The sequence below is a fragment of the Rhinolophus ferrumequinum genome, chromosome 10, assembly GCF_004115265.2.
Source record: "Rhinolophus ferrumequinum isolate MPI-CBG mRhiFer1 chromosome 10, mRhiFer1_v1.p, whole genome shotgun sequence".
NCBI classification, from domain to species: domain Eukaryota; kingdom Metazoa; phylum Chordata; class Mammalia; order Chiroptera; family Rhinolophidae; genus Rhinolophus; species Rhinolophus ferrumequinum.
The window spans coordinates 53,112,795-53,129,529 of NC_046293.1; the positions used below are offsets into that span (position 1 = coordinate 53,112,795).

The 16,735-nt window shown below is 50.8% G+C and overlaps 1 protein-coding gene across 5 annotated transcripts; it reads right to left on the reverse strand.

Moving 5' to 3' along the window:
• Nucleotides 1-1,781: 1,781 nt before the first annotated feature.
• Nucleotides 1,782-15,970, reverse strand: ITGB7 (integrin subunit beta 7). 5 transcript variants are annotated; one of them, XM_033118624.1, is made up of 16 exons: nucleotides 15,646-15,969; nucleotides 14,651-14,714; nucleotides 9,938-10,141; nucleotides 8,122-8,323; nucleotides 7,862-8,032; nucleotides 6,949-7,190; nucleotides 6,441-6,599; nucleotides 6,058-6,153; nucleotides 5,809-5,898; nucleotides 4,673-4,819; nucleotides 4,199-4,392; nucleotides 3,650-3,873; nucleotides 3,203-3,422; nucleotides 2,866-3,074; nucleotides 2,370-2,530; nucleotides 1,782-2,108 (listed from the first exon to the last, which is right to left on the reverse strand). In XM_033118624.1, exons 3-16 carry the CDS (start codon nucleotides 10,136-10,138, stop codon nucleotides 2,028-2,030), a joined length of 2,397 nt encoding a protein of 798 aa, XP_032974515.1. In that variant the 5' UTR covers nucleotides 10,139-10,141; nucleotides 14,651-14,714; nucleotides 15,646-15,969; the 3' UTR covers nucleotides 1,782-2,027. The 5 variants fall into 5 exon arrangements, with proteins under 5 accessions (XP_032974515.1, XP_032974514.1, XP_032974517.1 ...); XM_033118623.1 differs by lacking the exon at nucleotides 15,646-15,969 and adding an exon at nucleotides 15,008-15,025; XM_033118626.1 differs by lacking the exon at nucleotides 14,651-14,714 and having other exon boundaries at nucleotides 15,726-15,970.
• Between the last annotated feature and the right edge of the window lie 765 nt (nucleotides 15,971-16,735).

Here is a 16,735-nt window from a genome sequence, read left to right on the forward strand (position 1 = left end):
AACGTGATTTCATCTCCCAGGAAATAGAGGGGACAGCAGCAGCGAGCGACTGGCTGTTAGCTATTCCCAAGGAGATAACGGGGAAGAGTTGGGGCATCCTCCATACCTCTGAGGTGTGAGGATTGCAGGGAAAGGAAAGAGGCGTGGCACCCTTTAGGTGTTTCCTGATGGCATCTGAGATCCTGGAGGAGACGGGGCACGTTTGCTTCTCGTGCTCTCCTAGCTTTATACTGGCCTTCCGTTGGTTGTAGGACGTAGACCTCAGTCCCAGATCTGCCCTGGGGTCCCCATAAGCAGGGTACCCTTCTGCATGTGAGCCAGCCCCCTTCCTGTGAGATGGCTCTGCTCAGGCTAGAATTGATCTGTCATTCACCTCTGGGAATATATTCAGGAGAGAGAATCACATGAGTGATCTATACCCCTACATGTGTGAATGTGTGTTTAAGTCAGAATGTGCCCTGGTCCCCAGCAAGCCTCAGCTTCCTGCCTGGGTGGGTGGGACAGAGGGAACTGACTGGATGTGCAGAGCCATACCAGACCCACCCCTGCCAAGGATCGGGTATGGGGGAAACTCAGGAGTGGGCATTAGTTTTGTTGTCCAGATGCTGATGTGCTGGGGCCATGGATGTGTAAGCCGAAAGGAGCCAAGAGGTGAAAGGAGTGATTTAGCACCCAGAGGTCCTAGGAGTCCCCTTTCCCCCCAGGGAAACCACAGAAAAGACCACTGCAAAGGCTTCTGGGCCCAAAGCCCCACCCTTCCTTTGCTGGGGGTGTCTAGCACTGGAAAGATGCCTCAGGTGTGTTTGGAGTGAAGGGAAAGGGGGATAGGACCGGCTCTCAAAGACCAGGACGTGGAATTTGGGGACCTGGGAAACAGAGTAATGCCAGTTCCTGGGTGAGCTGCTGTACCAGGCCCTACCAGCCCTGCCCTTCCCAGCACCCAAAGTCTTTTCCATCCACCTCCCAACAGCCTCTTGTCATCACTTAGCTACTGATCGTGCCCCACGGCTTGACATTGGAGGGTTAAATAAGGCTCTGAGTCCCGCCACAACTTTTAACCCTCTCCCCAGACTGCCCTTTGCCTCTGCTGTAGCCCTGGGGCTTTTATCTTAACAATTCCTCCTACCCTTCCTCTACACCCTCTTTTTTTTTTTTTTAATATACTTATTTTGCTATTGGGGGAGGGGAATATCAAATGAACAAGATCACTTTTAAATGGTAGTTTTTATAAGATGTTATAAACTTGTATCTTTTTACCATTCAAGTGCAGTGTATGTTCCTTCGTGATATATTTAGGATATTTAAATAAAAAGAAAGTGGGGCTTTTCTACATACTATCTCCTCTTTGAGAAGAATATCCTTTGGGAAAGCTTTTTCCCTGGGGGTGCCAAAGTGGTCTTCCTTTTTTTTTCTTCCCCAAATATAACCACCCTACGACTTACACTCCCCATAATCTGCCACTTTAAAATTCCCCTTCTCCATGAAGGAGCAGCAGGTAGAAGTAAAAAGAGGTTATCAATTCTGAGCAAGGAGAACAGCTGCACAGCAGGCCAGGCTAAGGGCCAGCATGTGCAGAGCATCTCAGTGGAGTTGTGTCCCTCGCTCAGCGTGCACGCCCTGGGAATGCACTTCACTAGCCCCTCCCAGCCCGGTGCTTCCAGGCAGCCACTTGCTCCCCTGCACGTTCAAGTTTGAGAACCTTTCCCTGCCTTCAGGTGGCAGGAGGTGCCCCCATTTTCACAGCCTGTGATGGCCTTGGGGTAAAACAAATGACAGCTGCAATCTGAAGTAAGACTTTATTGTATGCGTGGGGGGGTGACCCCCACTCCTTGTGAGGTAGGGAAGGAAGGCTGCAGCAGGAACGAGCCCTCTTGGGTGTCACTCAGAGTGAAATAGGTGGTGACCACTCTTCAGCAGTGGATTAGTCCCCTACCAGGCTGCGGCCTGATAGAACCCCCCACCCCCCCACCCCAGTTCCCACCGTACTGCCAGCGAGAAGAGCCCCAGAGTGAATATCCCTACCCCCCTCAGCCAAGGGGACTCTCTGTCCCGTGAAAGTGAGGGTTGATGGTGGTTGTGATGGCACTTTTGTAGAGAGGATTGCTGTCCTGCGGAAAGAGGTCGGAAATGATGAGGAAAAGTCCCAGGACTCCTCCTCTTTATCTAATCCTAATAGCTAAACCTAGAACTTGAGCCAGATCCCAGGAGCTGGTGAAAGTTAGCAGAAGGTTGAGACACAGGAGGCACAGACTTAGGGGAGGGAGCGGGGCCTTTGTTGGAGGGGGCGGGACTGAGGGTGGAATGAGAAAGCAGAGGGGACCTAAGCAAGGAAAGCAAGTAAAACCCAGCACGGTGGGCAGCCTCCTCACCTGCTTCCAGTTGAGATGCTGCCGCTCCTTCTCAAAGCGACTGTATTCTCGGCGGTCATAGATTTCCACTGAGAGCCGATAAGCCAAGACCAGCCCGAGTCCCACTGCCACGATGCCCCCCACGCAGCCTAGCACAATGGCCTGGGTGTGGTCTGCGCGCTCTATGGGGGAGAAACACAGACTTCTGGGGGCTGGGGCAGAGGGATTGATCAGCATTTGCCCACAGTGTGTGTGTCCAGCCCTACACAGCCTCCCCAGCCCTGCCTGTCGTTACAAACAAAGGGAACCCAGCAGAGTCCAAGGTTATTGTCAGCGCTCAGGGCCTTAGCCTGGTCCACCTGGTCTAGCATCTCCACTTTTGCCTGGATTCACAGCTCTGCTTCAGCCCCTAGCCTGGTTTCCCATTCTCTGTACCTCCCCACCTGAGTTCTGAGGCCCTACCCTTTACACTTCCAGGGCCCGCTTTGGCATGTCCACAGCACCCCTGCCCACTTACTCTCGTGGGGTCTCACTCTGAGCACGACCCTGCCTCCAGCTTTATCCTCCACCAGGAAGAAGAATAACTGATTGTCCAGGGTCCTTTCTTTGCACCATCCGTCATCCAGGGTAGGGGCCAAAGCCAGAGTCACGTTGGCATGGGCACAAGCCACGCTGCAGTTGGCGGCCAGGGGACCAGTCCCAAAGGCTCCACACTCTGCACAGTCCCTGTGCAGTGGACTCCAGTAAGTGACTAGTTGGACAGTTGTCACTACACCACATGCAGGAAAGGGTAGGCAGGTGGCAGCGAGTTCCATTACGCCCCTCCTCCCCAAATGCCAGACCTGAGGCCTCACCTGTGTCTCTCGCATGGTGTCTTGCAGCCTGGACACTGATCACATAGGGCACCATAGTAGCCATCCAGGCACTGGCAGCGGTTGCATTTGCAGTGTCCATGTCCACTGCAAAGCTCATCCTCAGGCCCCACACAGCCGTCTGTGTCCCCACTGCACTCGCATGCTCTGCCCGTGCGGTTGGCTTGACAGTGACACACTCCACATTGGCAGCGGCCAAAGCCTGGGACAGAGCCACACACGGTGAGAACCATACTCCCCACACAGTGGACAACACAGTACAGAGAGCTAACCTGTTCATGTGCATCAGGTTCCCTCGAGTATGCCTGACACATGCCCCAACTCACACCAGAATCTTTGATACTTGCGCTCAGTGTTTTGAAGGTCGAGCCTAAATACCCTTGGGAGAGCCCCTCTGAGCCCACCCTTCTCCCAAAAGTCTCCAGGTACCTCCACAGAGGATGCCCTCGTGTCGCTCACAGCTGGCATCGTCACACTCGCACAGGCGCCCAGAACTCTGTCCACTGCAGCTGCAGCGTCCACACTGGCACCGTCCCTTCCCGCTGCATAGGGGCCCTGTCCCATTGGGCGCACGGCACCCAGATTCCAGATCCGGGGAGGACAGCTCAGCCTCAGAGCACTCACAGAGCCGACCCAGGCGGCCAGGGACACAGCTGGAGGCGGAGAGGCAGGGGAGGGAAAGGCGAGTCAGGCAGGGACCACCCCAGGAGCGTCACACAAAAGCTCACAAGAGTCGAGACATGAGGGGCTGAAGGGCTGTGAGTACAGCAAAGCTTCAGGAGTAGAAGAGCAGAGGGAGTCCTGGTGGAGGGGAAGGGCTTGGCATATGTGAGAGACTTCAGGACGTGAACATGGGTGCAGTCTAGGGGTGTCTAGAAGAAAGTTGGGATGCCAGTGGGAGGGTGGAAGGCAAAGGAGGAGTACAGGGGCTGGTCACTCGTGGGGAAACGTGGCTGAAGGGGAGCAGGAGGCCCGCACCTGCACACCCCGCACTGGAGGTGCCCCTGGCCATCACTGCAGTGGGGAGCCTGTTGCTGGCTGTCACTGCAGTTACAATCACACAGTGTATGCAACTCCACAGTCAGCTCTTCTGAGAAGCCAAGGGCTCGCAGCTTCAGGTAATGGGGCTCTTGGAGGCAGTGGGTAGCTTGGAGAGTAACCAGAAAATTCACCTGAGGACAAGATGGGCAGAAATCAGACTAAGGTCAGGCACATGGCCGGTGTGCACTCACACACCAACCAAACCTACTGATGAGAACCCTACTCCTTAGTACATGAAGGAATCGTGCTAACACGAATCTCCTAGCAACACACTTGAGGAGCCACTCACTAAACCCCTTCGGGAAGGATAGATGGAGGACTACCCCATGCCTTTGCATTGTTCTCCGCCTGCTTCAATTTCCCATTCCCACCCCCACTTCCTTCCTTCTGCCTATCTTGGCTGGCTCTCACCGTCTGGTTGATTCGGACGTAGTTGCACTGGCCCCGGTTCCCAGCCTCACCATCCGTCTTCTCAGGACCCCCACACTGAGATTCGTAAGAGATGTGGACCCCAGAAGGGAGCTGAGAGTGTTCAAGGGTCACAGTGGATGACAGGCTCTGTGGAAAGAGAGAGAGTAACAACGTGAAGGCAGGACTCCAACCCCACCTCATGCCCTTTCCAGCCGGTCCAAATTCTGCCAGAACCCTGCCCTCATCCCACTTGGGGCTCCTTCCATTCTGCCTAGTCAGGAGGCATTTCTGAAGGAAGGACCCGTGAGAACCTTGAGAGGAGTATGCGGGGTTCCTGAGACCTGTAACAGCATCTCAGTGCAGCTGCAGTGCAGGCCTGGCTAGGCGCTGTAAACGTGCAGTGCCTATGTTTTCACACCCCAAATCAGGATATAAAACCTGTTTGCATACACGGTCTAAAGGGCAGTTCTCCCAAACTTGGTCCTGGGAAATTTGATACTATCTCAGATTTTCTCACTGGGTTTAGGACATGGTCCTGTCATCAAGAAGCCTACAGTCTAGTTGCAGAGATAAGACCTAAACCCAAAAAACACTTAGGAATTTTTGTGATTCTTTCTGTAAAATTCTATGGTTCCTGTGAAGAATATCTGAATTGTTTATAAGCTTAATGAAAGTAGACTCCGGTTGTCACATTCTTTGGACTAGGAGACAAATCCCAGCCCTTCTGTCTGTTATCTGAGTGACCTTGAGCAGGTCACTTAGCTTCCTTGTGTCTGTAGCCGCATCTCTAAAATAGAGATGGTAACAGTTCCCCAGCAGGGGTTTTAGGGTTACATGAGACAGCAAACACTAGGTGCACTTAGGACAGTGCTTGGTATGTAATGAAAGCTAGTGGGTATTAACTGTTTTTTCTTGCCAGAGCAGGGCTCCATACTCTGCACAAATCAGACACTTAAGATTTATAAATAGAAGAGTGAGTGAACTAATGACAGCCGTATACAAACTACAGGTAGGCGCTGTGGAGTGTTACCCAAAAAGCGATTGTTCCCTTTTAGTTCTGCCACCCTCCGGAGGGCCCCTTCCCACCTTGCCCCAGTGCCCACCCTCACCATCCTTCCCCCACCGCAGCCCCTCACATTATAAGCGTCCATGATGAGCTGGACCACATTGCTGGAGTTCTCACTCAGCTCCCCCACTGCGGACTTGGGAATCAGCTTACTCAGCTCCTGAATTAGGAGGAGTTTCGGAAATGGTGGATCACAGCTCTAGGGAAACGGGTTTCTGGGGGTCTGGGAGGAGGGAATATGAGGGGGGAGGAGAATGGGTCTTTGAGGGACTTGAAAAAGGCTCTGGGTAGGAGGGTCTGGCATTCAGACAGCTCTCACCTGGTAGACAGGCAGTGTGGTGCTGGTGACAGCAAAGATGGGCTGGATGTTTGCTGCAGAGAGAACCTGGGCTACCTGACCCACAGAGGGGTAGTCCTGGGGCAGGGAGAGGGACAAGGTGAACACTACAGGTCCCCCACAACACGAAAGGGGCCCTCAGCCCGGGAAAATCCAGGAACCAGGGTTCCACCAGCTACAGGAGCCCCGGAGGCTTGGCAAGTGAGGGAGGGGCTAGGGAGTGGGGTGACACAGGTTTCTGGCTGAGCAGTGGAGGGACGTGGAGAGAAGTAACGGGGGAAGATGGCAGGGTGGTTACCAGGAGGGAGAATGAGGCTGGGGTGGGGGTCAGGAGGGGAGCACCCTGGGGGCAGGTGCGGACTCACAAACTCTGGGCTGCGACTGTAGAGGCCATTGCTGTCCAAGTGACAGTGCCCATCGCTGGGCATGAAAATGCCACCCAACTTCCCGTCACCAGCTGTGTGGAATGTGTCATCTGAAGTGAACACCAGCAACCGGGACACATTTCTCCAGCCAATCTGCTTCTGGGGTGGGATGGGAGGTGGGTTGTGCCCCAGCCAGTGCTGTGAGCCGACGATTTGGCCAGCTTTGGTCTGAGTCAGCGTATCTATACCCCTGCCTCTAGTTCCCTGCTGCTCCCTAGCCCCGAACGCTGGGTTGCTGCTCGTGGAGGCCTTCTTGTGAATTAGAAAAAACGTGCCTGTTTCCTCAAAGTATTTTACTCCAGTCTACTAGGAAATTGTCAAAATAAATATGCAAACTACAGTGATTATGATATGAATGGCACCCCATAGAATGTGCGCTGCACAGCCAGAGGTGGCAGCCTGGCCCCAGACAGTCCTTCAGATTCAAATCCCCGGCCCAGCTCCTCACCTGGCAGAGTGCAGCCTGCAGAATGGCATCAAAGCCGCCTTCCGGGGAGTCCAGGTTGCCCGACACATTCTGGCGCCCCACCTCCCGCTCAAAGGCCTTGGCGTCCCCCGTTAGGGACAGCACGTGGTGAAAGCTGAAGGGCGGCTGGCAGTGCTCCAGCCGGGTGGGACAGGGGTGGCGAAGCTTGGAGGGCACTGTGCTCACGAAGGGCAGCACCGTTTTGTCCACGAAGGAGCCAAAGCCTGGGGAGGGGAGGCATGAAAGCTGTGCCAGGAGTCGCTGGACAGCAGCAGGAAGGAGGGGGCCCTGCTGAGGACTAGTAAGGGAGGAGTGCAGGGGGGGAGGTGATCCTAGAAGGTGGGGACCCAGCACCTGGCAGGGGCAAAGGGCTGAGACCACCGGTTCAGGGAAGTGGGGGATAGAGGAGATTTAGAGGAGGACACAATGAGGGTCAGACAGCGGTTTCCTAAAGCTGAGGATGAAGGTGTGGTATAGTGTGTAGTAGCAGCATGAAGCAAAGGAGGGCACAGAGAACCGAGAAGAGATGAGTGCAGAATGTGCCCCCAAGGACAGTGGCATTTAGATCTAGTCCAAGAGATACCGGGCATCAGGGCAGTACCCGGGTTGGTAGGTCCAGGGCACTGTCTGACCCCTGGGAGCTGTCTGAACCGTCTCTCCAGACTCTGAGCCTCAGTTCCCACCCCTGTAAAACAAGTGGTCCTACTGGACTGTCTCTTAAATCCCCTCCAGCTCTGACCAAGAAGATGGATGTCTTTGGGGAGAGAGATCAGCAACCAGTGGCCTGTTAAAAACTGAGAGAGGCACGTGGGGGCCCTGGTGCTGGCAGAGGCTAAGGCGGTGGTTGAAGTTAGAGGCAGAGGACTGGCAGGTGTCTGGGCGGCGCTCCACTCACCTATGCGCACTGAATGGGTGACCTCCTGCAGTCGCACCAGCAGGGCGTGCCCAAGCTGGCGCACGAACTCCAGGTCGTCTTTCATGGAGTAGCTCAGGTCCATAAGGTAGTACAGGTCCACAGGGTATCCCTCAGCACGGAGGAAGCGGACCCGGAGCTGCTGGGGCTCCCCTGGGGGCAGGGGTGGGGCAGTGGGGCGTCAGCAGGGCGTGTCGGTTCCCGCCCAGACCTCTGCCGCGACCCCTCCGCCCCTCACTCACCGGGCCGCAGCGTGACTCGCACCCGCTGCGGCGCCAGCTGGGTGGCCCCCTCGCCGCGGACGCCCTGGCTAAGCGGCTCATCCTCCAGCACCTCCTGCCAGCCACGGGGCTCCTCCAGGTCCTCCGGGGGGCAGCCCCGAGCCAGCAGCTCCTCTCGCCTGGCGCAGCGCCGCGCCTCCGCCTCCCCGGACGCTGTGAAGTTCTATGTCGCAAGAGGGGGCGCATCGGAACCCTAGACCCTACAGTCCCCCAGCCCTGCTCCCAGTCTGCGATCCCAGCCACTTCTAACCTCTCCCCCTCAGTCAGCTCCCTGAGCCCCTCGATTCTATCCCCTCCCCTTCCACAGCTACTCCTGAACCCTGACCCTTTCTTCCTTGTCAGAGCCACTTCCTATAGCACCCCTATTCTCCCTTATCTCTACTTCCCCCCTTTACCCAGCCACCTACCTTTACCCTCCCCCTAGCGCCACAGACTTCCTATTGAGAATCTCAGGGACTTCACTACCGCAAAAAAAAGGAGGCTGGCCTCGTCCAACCACCTCTTGATGCTCAGGCTGAAATGGGGATCAAGCTAAGACCCACAGTTCCTGGGAAGGGAAAGGATAGGGACAGAAAAAGAAACCCCTTCCCCCCAATATGTCTGGTACCCCTGGGACTGGCTGGGAAACCGCAGAGGAAGGAAATGGTTAGAGTGATGTCTCAGCTGGCCAGGGTGCCAGCCTATGGTCTAGGGATTGGAGAAGGCAGACATATACCCGACTGTCCCAACAGACTCCACCTGCCACCTCTGCTCTCTGCCTCCTGTAGACTGAGTCTTCCCTTCCAGCCCTCCCAGATTCACTACGTGCCTTTCTCCAGGGCGTGCTTAGCCTCTGTAGCTCTGACTCCTAGTGAGTTTGCCCTCATTCCTTATCTAACTCTCCATCTTCCTGTGAGAGAGTTAGGCCACCTTTATGTTCGCCACTCCATGAACTCTGTCTCCTTTAAGGCATAAACAAAGAACAGCCTTAATTGATTAGCCAGGAAGACACTGGCTCCCCAGCATCCTTTTGGGCCACTAAGGTAGCGCAAGCCTTTCACCCAAAGCCCACAGGCTTCCACTGCCTTCCCTTCTACCCTCTCAGTCACAGGCTGCTACATACCCCTGCCACCCCTCAGCACAGACTCAGAAACCCAAACATACACTTTCTGCTATGGATTAACCCTCAGTATGATGGTATTTGGACATAGGGCCTCTGGGAAGAAATTAGGGTTAGATGAGGTCATAAAGGTAGAACCCTCCTGAGGAGATTAATGTCCTAATGAGAAGAGACACCAGAGAGCTTATCTGCAGCCCATCTACTAAGCCAGGAAAAGAGCTCTCACCAGGAACTGAATCTGCTGACACCCTGACCTTTGCTTTCCTAGTCTCCAGAACTAATAAATTTCTATAGCTTAAGCCACCCACTCTATAGTATTTTGTTATGGCAGCCCGAACTGACAAACTTTCTCATATGTATACATGCATAATAGATCCCTCTACCTATACACAAGCATGTGTTCCAACAAGAACATACTTCCTCCAAATTCAGTCACAAGTCTTGTCCATATATACACAAACACACAGATACACACATAAACATACATGCACAGGGACGTTGCGTGCATGTTTATGCACACATGCAAACACAGTCACACACAGAAGTCCTGTGTGCACAAACTTAGTCACTCACAGGACTGCAGAGTACACCCTGAAAAATCACACATGTGCCCATACAATCACAAACATATATCCAGGCTGCACATACACCTACACATGGCTCATAGGCCATTTTTACCAGTTGCTTGCACCATGCACAGCTTGGATGTGAGAGGATGCACTTCTGGCAGGAAGAGGCTGGTTGGCAGGACCCCGGCAGGGACCGATCAGGATCCCCCCATTCTGTAGCGTCCCCTGGAGATGAGATCTTGGTGTCCAACTCACTCTCACTTCTGCTCAGGACCAGCAGGAAAACAAGGACCATTGACAAAGTCACCATGGTCTATAATAGGATATAAAGGGGAACACATGGGCCATCAGGGAGGACCTCCCCACCCAACTTCTCAGTCCTCTAAACTTAGCCGGTGGTTGTTACTCTCAAAACTCTACCCCAATTCTTTATCTCTCCTCATAGTTTCACTTCCCCTGTGGATTCAGTAGTTTCTTCAAAATGGCAGGAAGGGGTAAGTACCAGGTCATGGAACGGGCCTTGGAGAAGACCCATCCCTTCTGTGTGAAGATTTCAAGAGTCCAGCGTGGGCAAAACGGCCTACCCAAGAGTCTGGGCACTGGGCCTGGAGGCACTGAGGTCTACACACAGGTCTGTTCACCAAGATTCCAAGTCATGGAAGAAATAGATCCAAATGGGAAACAGACCAGGTTCTGGTCCTGCCTCAGTCACTCATTGGCTGTGTGTAAGTCAGACTTTCTCTTTGAGCCTTAGTTTCCACATCTGTAAAGTGAGGGCATTGAATAATCTGACAGCTCTTGTAGCTCTTAAAATCTTGGATTCTATGTAAGGAAAGAGGATCAGAGGCCATAAATAAGGGGGGAAAGTCAGAGAGTAGGAATGAAAAGAAAGAAAGCTGGAGCAGATGAGGGAGTGTGTAAGAGGCAGGGAAGTTTAGCTTGTACTTGATTGACATGGTAGCAAACGGAACAAAGATTAAACCATAAGAAGCACTTTCTAAAAGTCTGGGGTAACTGAGGCAGGAAGGCCAGAGGTTGTAAAATCTTTTCTCTTCCTCTACTTTGTGCAAAGGAAATCTGGAGTAGAGAAAGAGCCAAAAGGCAGGTCATTCCAATTCCTATGACCTCTGGAGAAGACTAGGCAAATTTCTGATTTTTAAAAACTTACTAATTAAAATTTTAAATAGTCAATCCATTACCACATTTCAAAAATTAAAAAGTGAAATCCCAAAGGCCTTTTTTACAGAACTGGAAAGCTGATCCTAAAATTTGTATGGAATTGCATGACTAGCCTAAACAATCTTGAAAAAGAATGAAATAGGGAGACTCACACTTCCTAATTTCACAAGTTACTACAAAGGCCACAGTCATCAAGACAGTGTGGTGCTGGCATAAGGACAGGCTTATAGATCCGTGGAATATAATTGAGAGTGCAGGAATAAATCCATCCATTTATGGCCAATTGATATTTGACAAATGTGCCATACCATTCAATAAGGAAAGAATAGTCTTCAACAAATGGTGCTGGGATGACTTGCTATCCACATGTAAAAGAATGAAGTTGGACTCCTACTTCACAACATACACAAAAATTAACTGAAAATGGATCAAAGATCTAGTGTAAGTACTTAAACTATAAACTGATAGAAGGAAATATAGGGATAAATCTTCACAGTTTTGGACTTGACAATGGATTCTTAGCTATGACATCAAAAGCACAAGCAATAAAAATAAAAATAGATAAATTGGACTTCATCAAAATTTAAAACTTTCGTGCCTCAAAGGACACTATCAAGAGAGTGAAAAGACAGACCACCAAATGGGAGAAAATATTTGCAAATTATGTATCTGCTTAGTATCCAGAATATAGAAAGAACTTACAAATCAGCAACAGAAAGACAACCCAATTTTAAAATGGGCAAAGGACTTACATAGACATTTCTTTAATGAAGATAATTAAATGGCTAACAAGCACGTAAAAAGATGCTCAACACCATTAGTTACCAGGGAAATGAAAATCAAAACCACAATGAGATACCTCTTCATACCTACTAGGGTGGCTATAATTTACAAAAAAGGAAAATAAGTGTTGATGAAGATATGGAGAAAATGGAATTTCCATCGTTGCTGGTGGGAACGTTAAATGGTACAACCACTGTGCAAAACAGTTTGGTGATTGTTCAGTAAGTTAAAGCATAGACTTACCCTATGACCTGACAATTTCCCTCCTAGGTATATTCCTAAAAGAATTGAAATCAGGCGTTTAAAGAAAAACTTGTACATGAGTGTTCATAGCACTGCTACTCACAATAGCTAAAAGGTAGAAACAACCCACTGTCCATCAACTGATGAATGGATAAACAAAAGGAGGCATATCCATACAATGAAATATGATTGGGCCACGAAAAAGAATGAGGTACTGATACATGCTACCACATCAGTGAACCTCGAAAACATACGGCATGAACGAAACCAGTCATAAAAGACTACGTACTGTATGATTCCATTTATATGAAATAGCCCGACTGGACAAATTCATAGAGACAGAAACTAGACTAGTGGTCGCCAGGGGTTGAGGAGGAAAGGAGGGTGGGGAGTGACTGCTTAATGGGCAGTTTCCTTTTGAGGGGAAGAAAAAGTTCTGGAACTAGATAGCGTTTGTGGTTGCGTGGCATTGTGAATGTATTTAATGCCACTGAACTGTGCACTTAAAAATGGTTAAAATGATAAATTTTATGTGTATTTTACTAGAATAAAAAAAGTTACACACAATGGGATTTATAGATGATGTAGTACAGAATTGTACACCTGAAATCTATGTAATTTTACTAACAATTGTCACCCCAATAAATTCAAAAAATAAATAAATAAGTAAATAAAACACACACACACACATATATATATACATTAAAAAAAAAGTTAAATAAGAGAGTGAGAAATCTTCCATTCCTATCCCCCGTCAACCCTAGTTTCTACCCATTCCAAATAAATAATCATCATTTATTATCTTTTGTTGCCTATAGTCTTTCTAGAGATTGTTTTATGTATATACAAACTAATACGACCATATATATGCTTTTCAAATGGTAGAATCAAATAGTAGAACTGTACAAATAGTAGAATACACACAGTTCAGCATCTTACTTTTTTTCTTTGAACTATTTTTCTTGGAGATCCTCCTACCCAAGAAAATAAAGAACTTCCTTCTTCACTTTTACAACCATGTAGTTTTCCATTGCATGGATTTATCATAGTGTAGCTAGTCTCTTATGATGGGGATTTAAATTGTTTCTAATTGTTCGCTATTATAAATAATGCTGCAGTGAAAATTCACATACTTATCATTTCACATGTGTGCAAGTGAAGCTGTAGGATAAATCCCTGGAAGAGGATTTGTAGGGTCCATAAATAGGTGTCATTTGTAAGACTGGTATTGCCAACATAACCTCCTCTGCGACTGTGCCAGCCTTCATCCCTGTCAGTGGGGGATGAGAAAGGCCCCTGAACTCCTGGTCCTGAAGCACCTGCCTCCTCCTCAGCCTACACTCAAATCCAGATGCTCTGCACAGAGTGTGGGAAAGGGGTGGGGTACCAAGTCGTTGACAGCCCCCATCGTGCTCCCCACCACCTGTGTGACCTCAGGCATAGAATGCATCTGTAACGGATGCTCCACCGTCTCTTGAGAGACCAGCCCAGGGCTCCGCCTCAGTGTAACCTCAGCCCTGCTTGCTCTGCACGCTGTGGTCAGGGATGCTGGGGATGTTGCACCTCAAAGCCCACTTTTGACTCATCTCTCACAGGTGGGGCCCCCGTGCCACAGTGGTTTCCCAGATAAGACAAGCCCAGAGAACTCAAGCCCCACTCATCTCCCCTAAGGAGGGCTCTGGGACTCCAGGACAGCCCACTCCAATCCCCTTCTCCCAATTCCCCACTCTCTTCCTGGTTCTGCCCTCTTTGGGGACATGTGACCTGCCACTTGCTTCTCTTAATCTGACTCACTCTCCCCTCCCTAATCAAAAACTGAGGAACATCCTTCTGCGGGTTTTCTCTTCTGTTAGAGGCAGAACAGCGACTGAGACGGGTCAGGCGCCGTGGTTGGTTTGCTCCTTTCCTCCCCTCCAACCCAGGCACCATCATCATCAAAAGTTGTGCCCTCTCCCCACTAGCTCGCATGGGCTCTACCTAATCCCCTTTCTCTTTCCTTGGGGGACTTCTTCATCTTCCCTTCTCTCCCTCCGTGGTTGTCCCATTTGCCTGGACTCAATTCTGACTCCAATACACACCCTACTTGTTCCCTCAGCAACCGAGAAACAGAGCTTCTTCCCAATCCATCCAGACCTTCCCAAGTCAAGCAGAATCCTCTGCTGCCCCCTTGGAATCACAAGGAGGAAACAGAACCGGACCCCTGGGCCACAGTCTCCCAGGAGTGTGGGATCTGTGGCCAAGCTGCCAACTGGAAGGAGGTCTGCACTGAGCACAAGGCATTAGGCAGCAGGAATGGCATCTGGGGAGTAATATTGGGAGAACCCCACCTTGACATAATCCTTGGCACATGGCAGGCACTCAGATGATAGCACTCATATATTCCCCCACCTTCTTTTCCTCCCTCCAGCCCCATTCTTGGGAAACTGATGCATGAGAGGTTGGGGGAGGAAGAGCTTGTGAAACAAGACAGGGGACCTTAGGAATGCAAAAAGGAGTTCAGAGCCTTTCCCAAGTTTCAACTGAAACCTGGGCGTCAGAACCCTCTTCCCGGTGGTTGGGACCAGTTGGGGCCTGGACGAGTAAGGGGAGGCAGGAGGGCTGGTGCCCTGGTACTCACAGGTGCCAGTAGAGCAGCCTTTCCTCCAGCGTCAGCGGCAGCCTTTGTGTACTGATCTGGGAGGCTGCAGAGGAGGAAGTGACACACCCCGGGTGGGGGAGACTTTGGGGTAGTGGGGGTAACTGATCTAGAAAGTGGAGCAGATAGGGGTGGAACTGGGCCAAGGGAGTTGATGATACAGTGATCTACAAAAAGAAAGCGAGGAAGCTCATCTATTGAGCACCTAATAGGTGCTGGGTGTATCATGATGTTAAAATTAATCCTCACAAGAACCTCATGACATAGGTGTTAGTATCTGCCCAGCCCCCTAGTTTTTCACAGATGTTGAGGCTTAGAGGTAAGAAGTAAAAATGTTACCTAAGGTCACATAGCTAGTAGATGGCTAGTCTGGGATTGAAATCCAGGTCTGCCTGCCTCCCGAGTTGATGATCTCTCCACTTCCTCATATAGGAACAAGATAGGAAGAAGTATGGAGGCAGTAAGTACTGTAAGGGGGACATTAATGGTCCATTTGAAAATCCAGTGCCCACAGTATCATAGTAGGTGCTTAACTACGTAGGCTCGGGAGCCAAACTGCCCAGGTTGAAATCCTGGCTCTATCCCTTACTAATAGTGGGACCTTCAGTAAGTTACTTACCCTTCTTGTGGCTGTTTTCTTACCTGTCAAGTAGAACTCATAGGAGTGTTGTGAGAATTAAATAATTCATACAATTAAATAATTCATGAGATAATTCATACAATTGCTTAGAAGAGAACCTGGAACATACTAAGGGCTTGATGAGAGAATCAGTGGATGAGACGTAATGGGGTGAAAAGTGGAGAGGCTTTGTGAAATTCAAGGTCCAGAGAGCTGGGAAGTTAGAGACACAAAGAATGAGACTGGGGGCCAAGGAGCCAAGACAGTAGTGGAGCCTGGGAAAGGGGTGGAGGAGGCCACCTGGGAGAAGCAGAGACTACAGGATGACAGCTGGAGCTGGGGCAAGGATGAAACCTACCTGTAGGGAGACCGGAGTTGTGGAAAGTATTCGCCCCTGGCCCACACCTGACCACAAGGAACCCTGAGAAGGAACTAGACCTGAGCTCTGTGTTCATAGGTCCGTCTCCTCTCCCAGAAGTAGCACTCCTTGCAGGCAGGACTGCCCGAAGCCACAGCACCTAGCAAATCTCATAGCAGGTGCTCATCAAACGGCAGATGGATTACAGAAGTGTAGCTCCTGGGAGGAGCAACCCGGGCGAAGGGGTTCCTTCTCTGGGTGGCCTTCAGTTGGCCTCAGGCTCTGGGCCTTTTTACCCTTCCCCCACCAGCAGAGGTTACTATGGCAATGACCCCTCCTGCCACAGAGTCCCTGTGGTTTCCTTCAGAGCTTCTTTCACTTTCTTCTTCTGCTTTTCCCCACTCTTGTCTCCTCCCTTACTCCCACATCCTCAGCCTCTCTCTCCCATTTGCATAGGTCATCGGTGAAGAAAGCCAGGAACAAGGTAGGCTAGGCACTGTCCCGGGCAAGAAGGTGGACCAGCGCAGAGGGAGGAGCAGAGGGAGGAGGGGGCGGGGTGTGATATTGAAGGGGTGTCACAGAGGGCAAGGGGAGGATGAGTATAGAGCACAGTGGGACTTGTAGGGGCAAGGAGAGAGATTCGAACAGAAAGGAACAGTGGAGTCATGGAGTGAAGAGAGTAAGCTCAGAAGAAACAGAGTGACACATCGATGAGAGCGGGAGAGCTCATGGAGTGAGGTGTTGTTATAAAACAGAAATACTGTAATTTAGATACAGGCCGTGGGTCTTTTCTTCTGGGCCAGAGACCCCACGAGAACCGAATGAAACTTCAATGAACCCTCTCCCTAGAGATTCGCATATGCAAAATGGGGGCGGGAGGGGGGTAGGACAGCTTAAAGACCTCTGAGGTCCAGTCCTGCCTTGCCAGACGCAGGAGTCCATAGGGTTGATAGAAGAATGCACTAGTAGCTGTGGGAGGCCCAGACACTCAGGGTGGGCCCTGTGGGCTCCCTTTCCCCCCACCCTACCAACCCCTCATCCAGACACACTACATCCTATTTCCTTGGTTCCCCTGAGAAAGCTGCAAAAT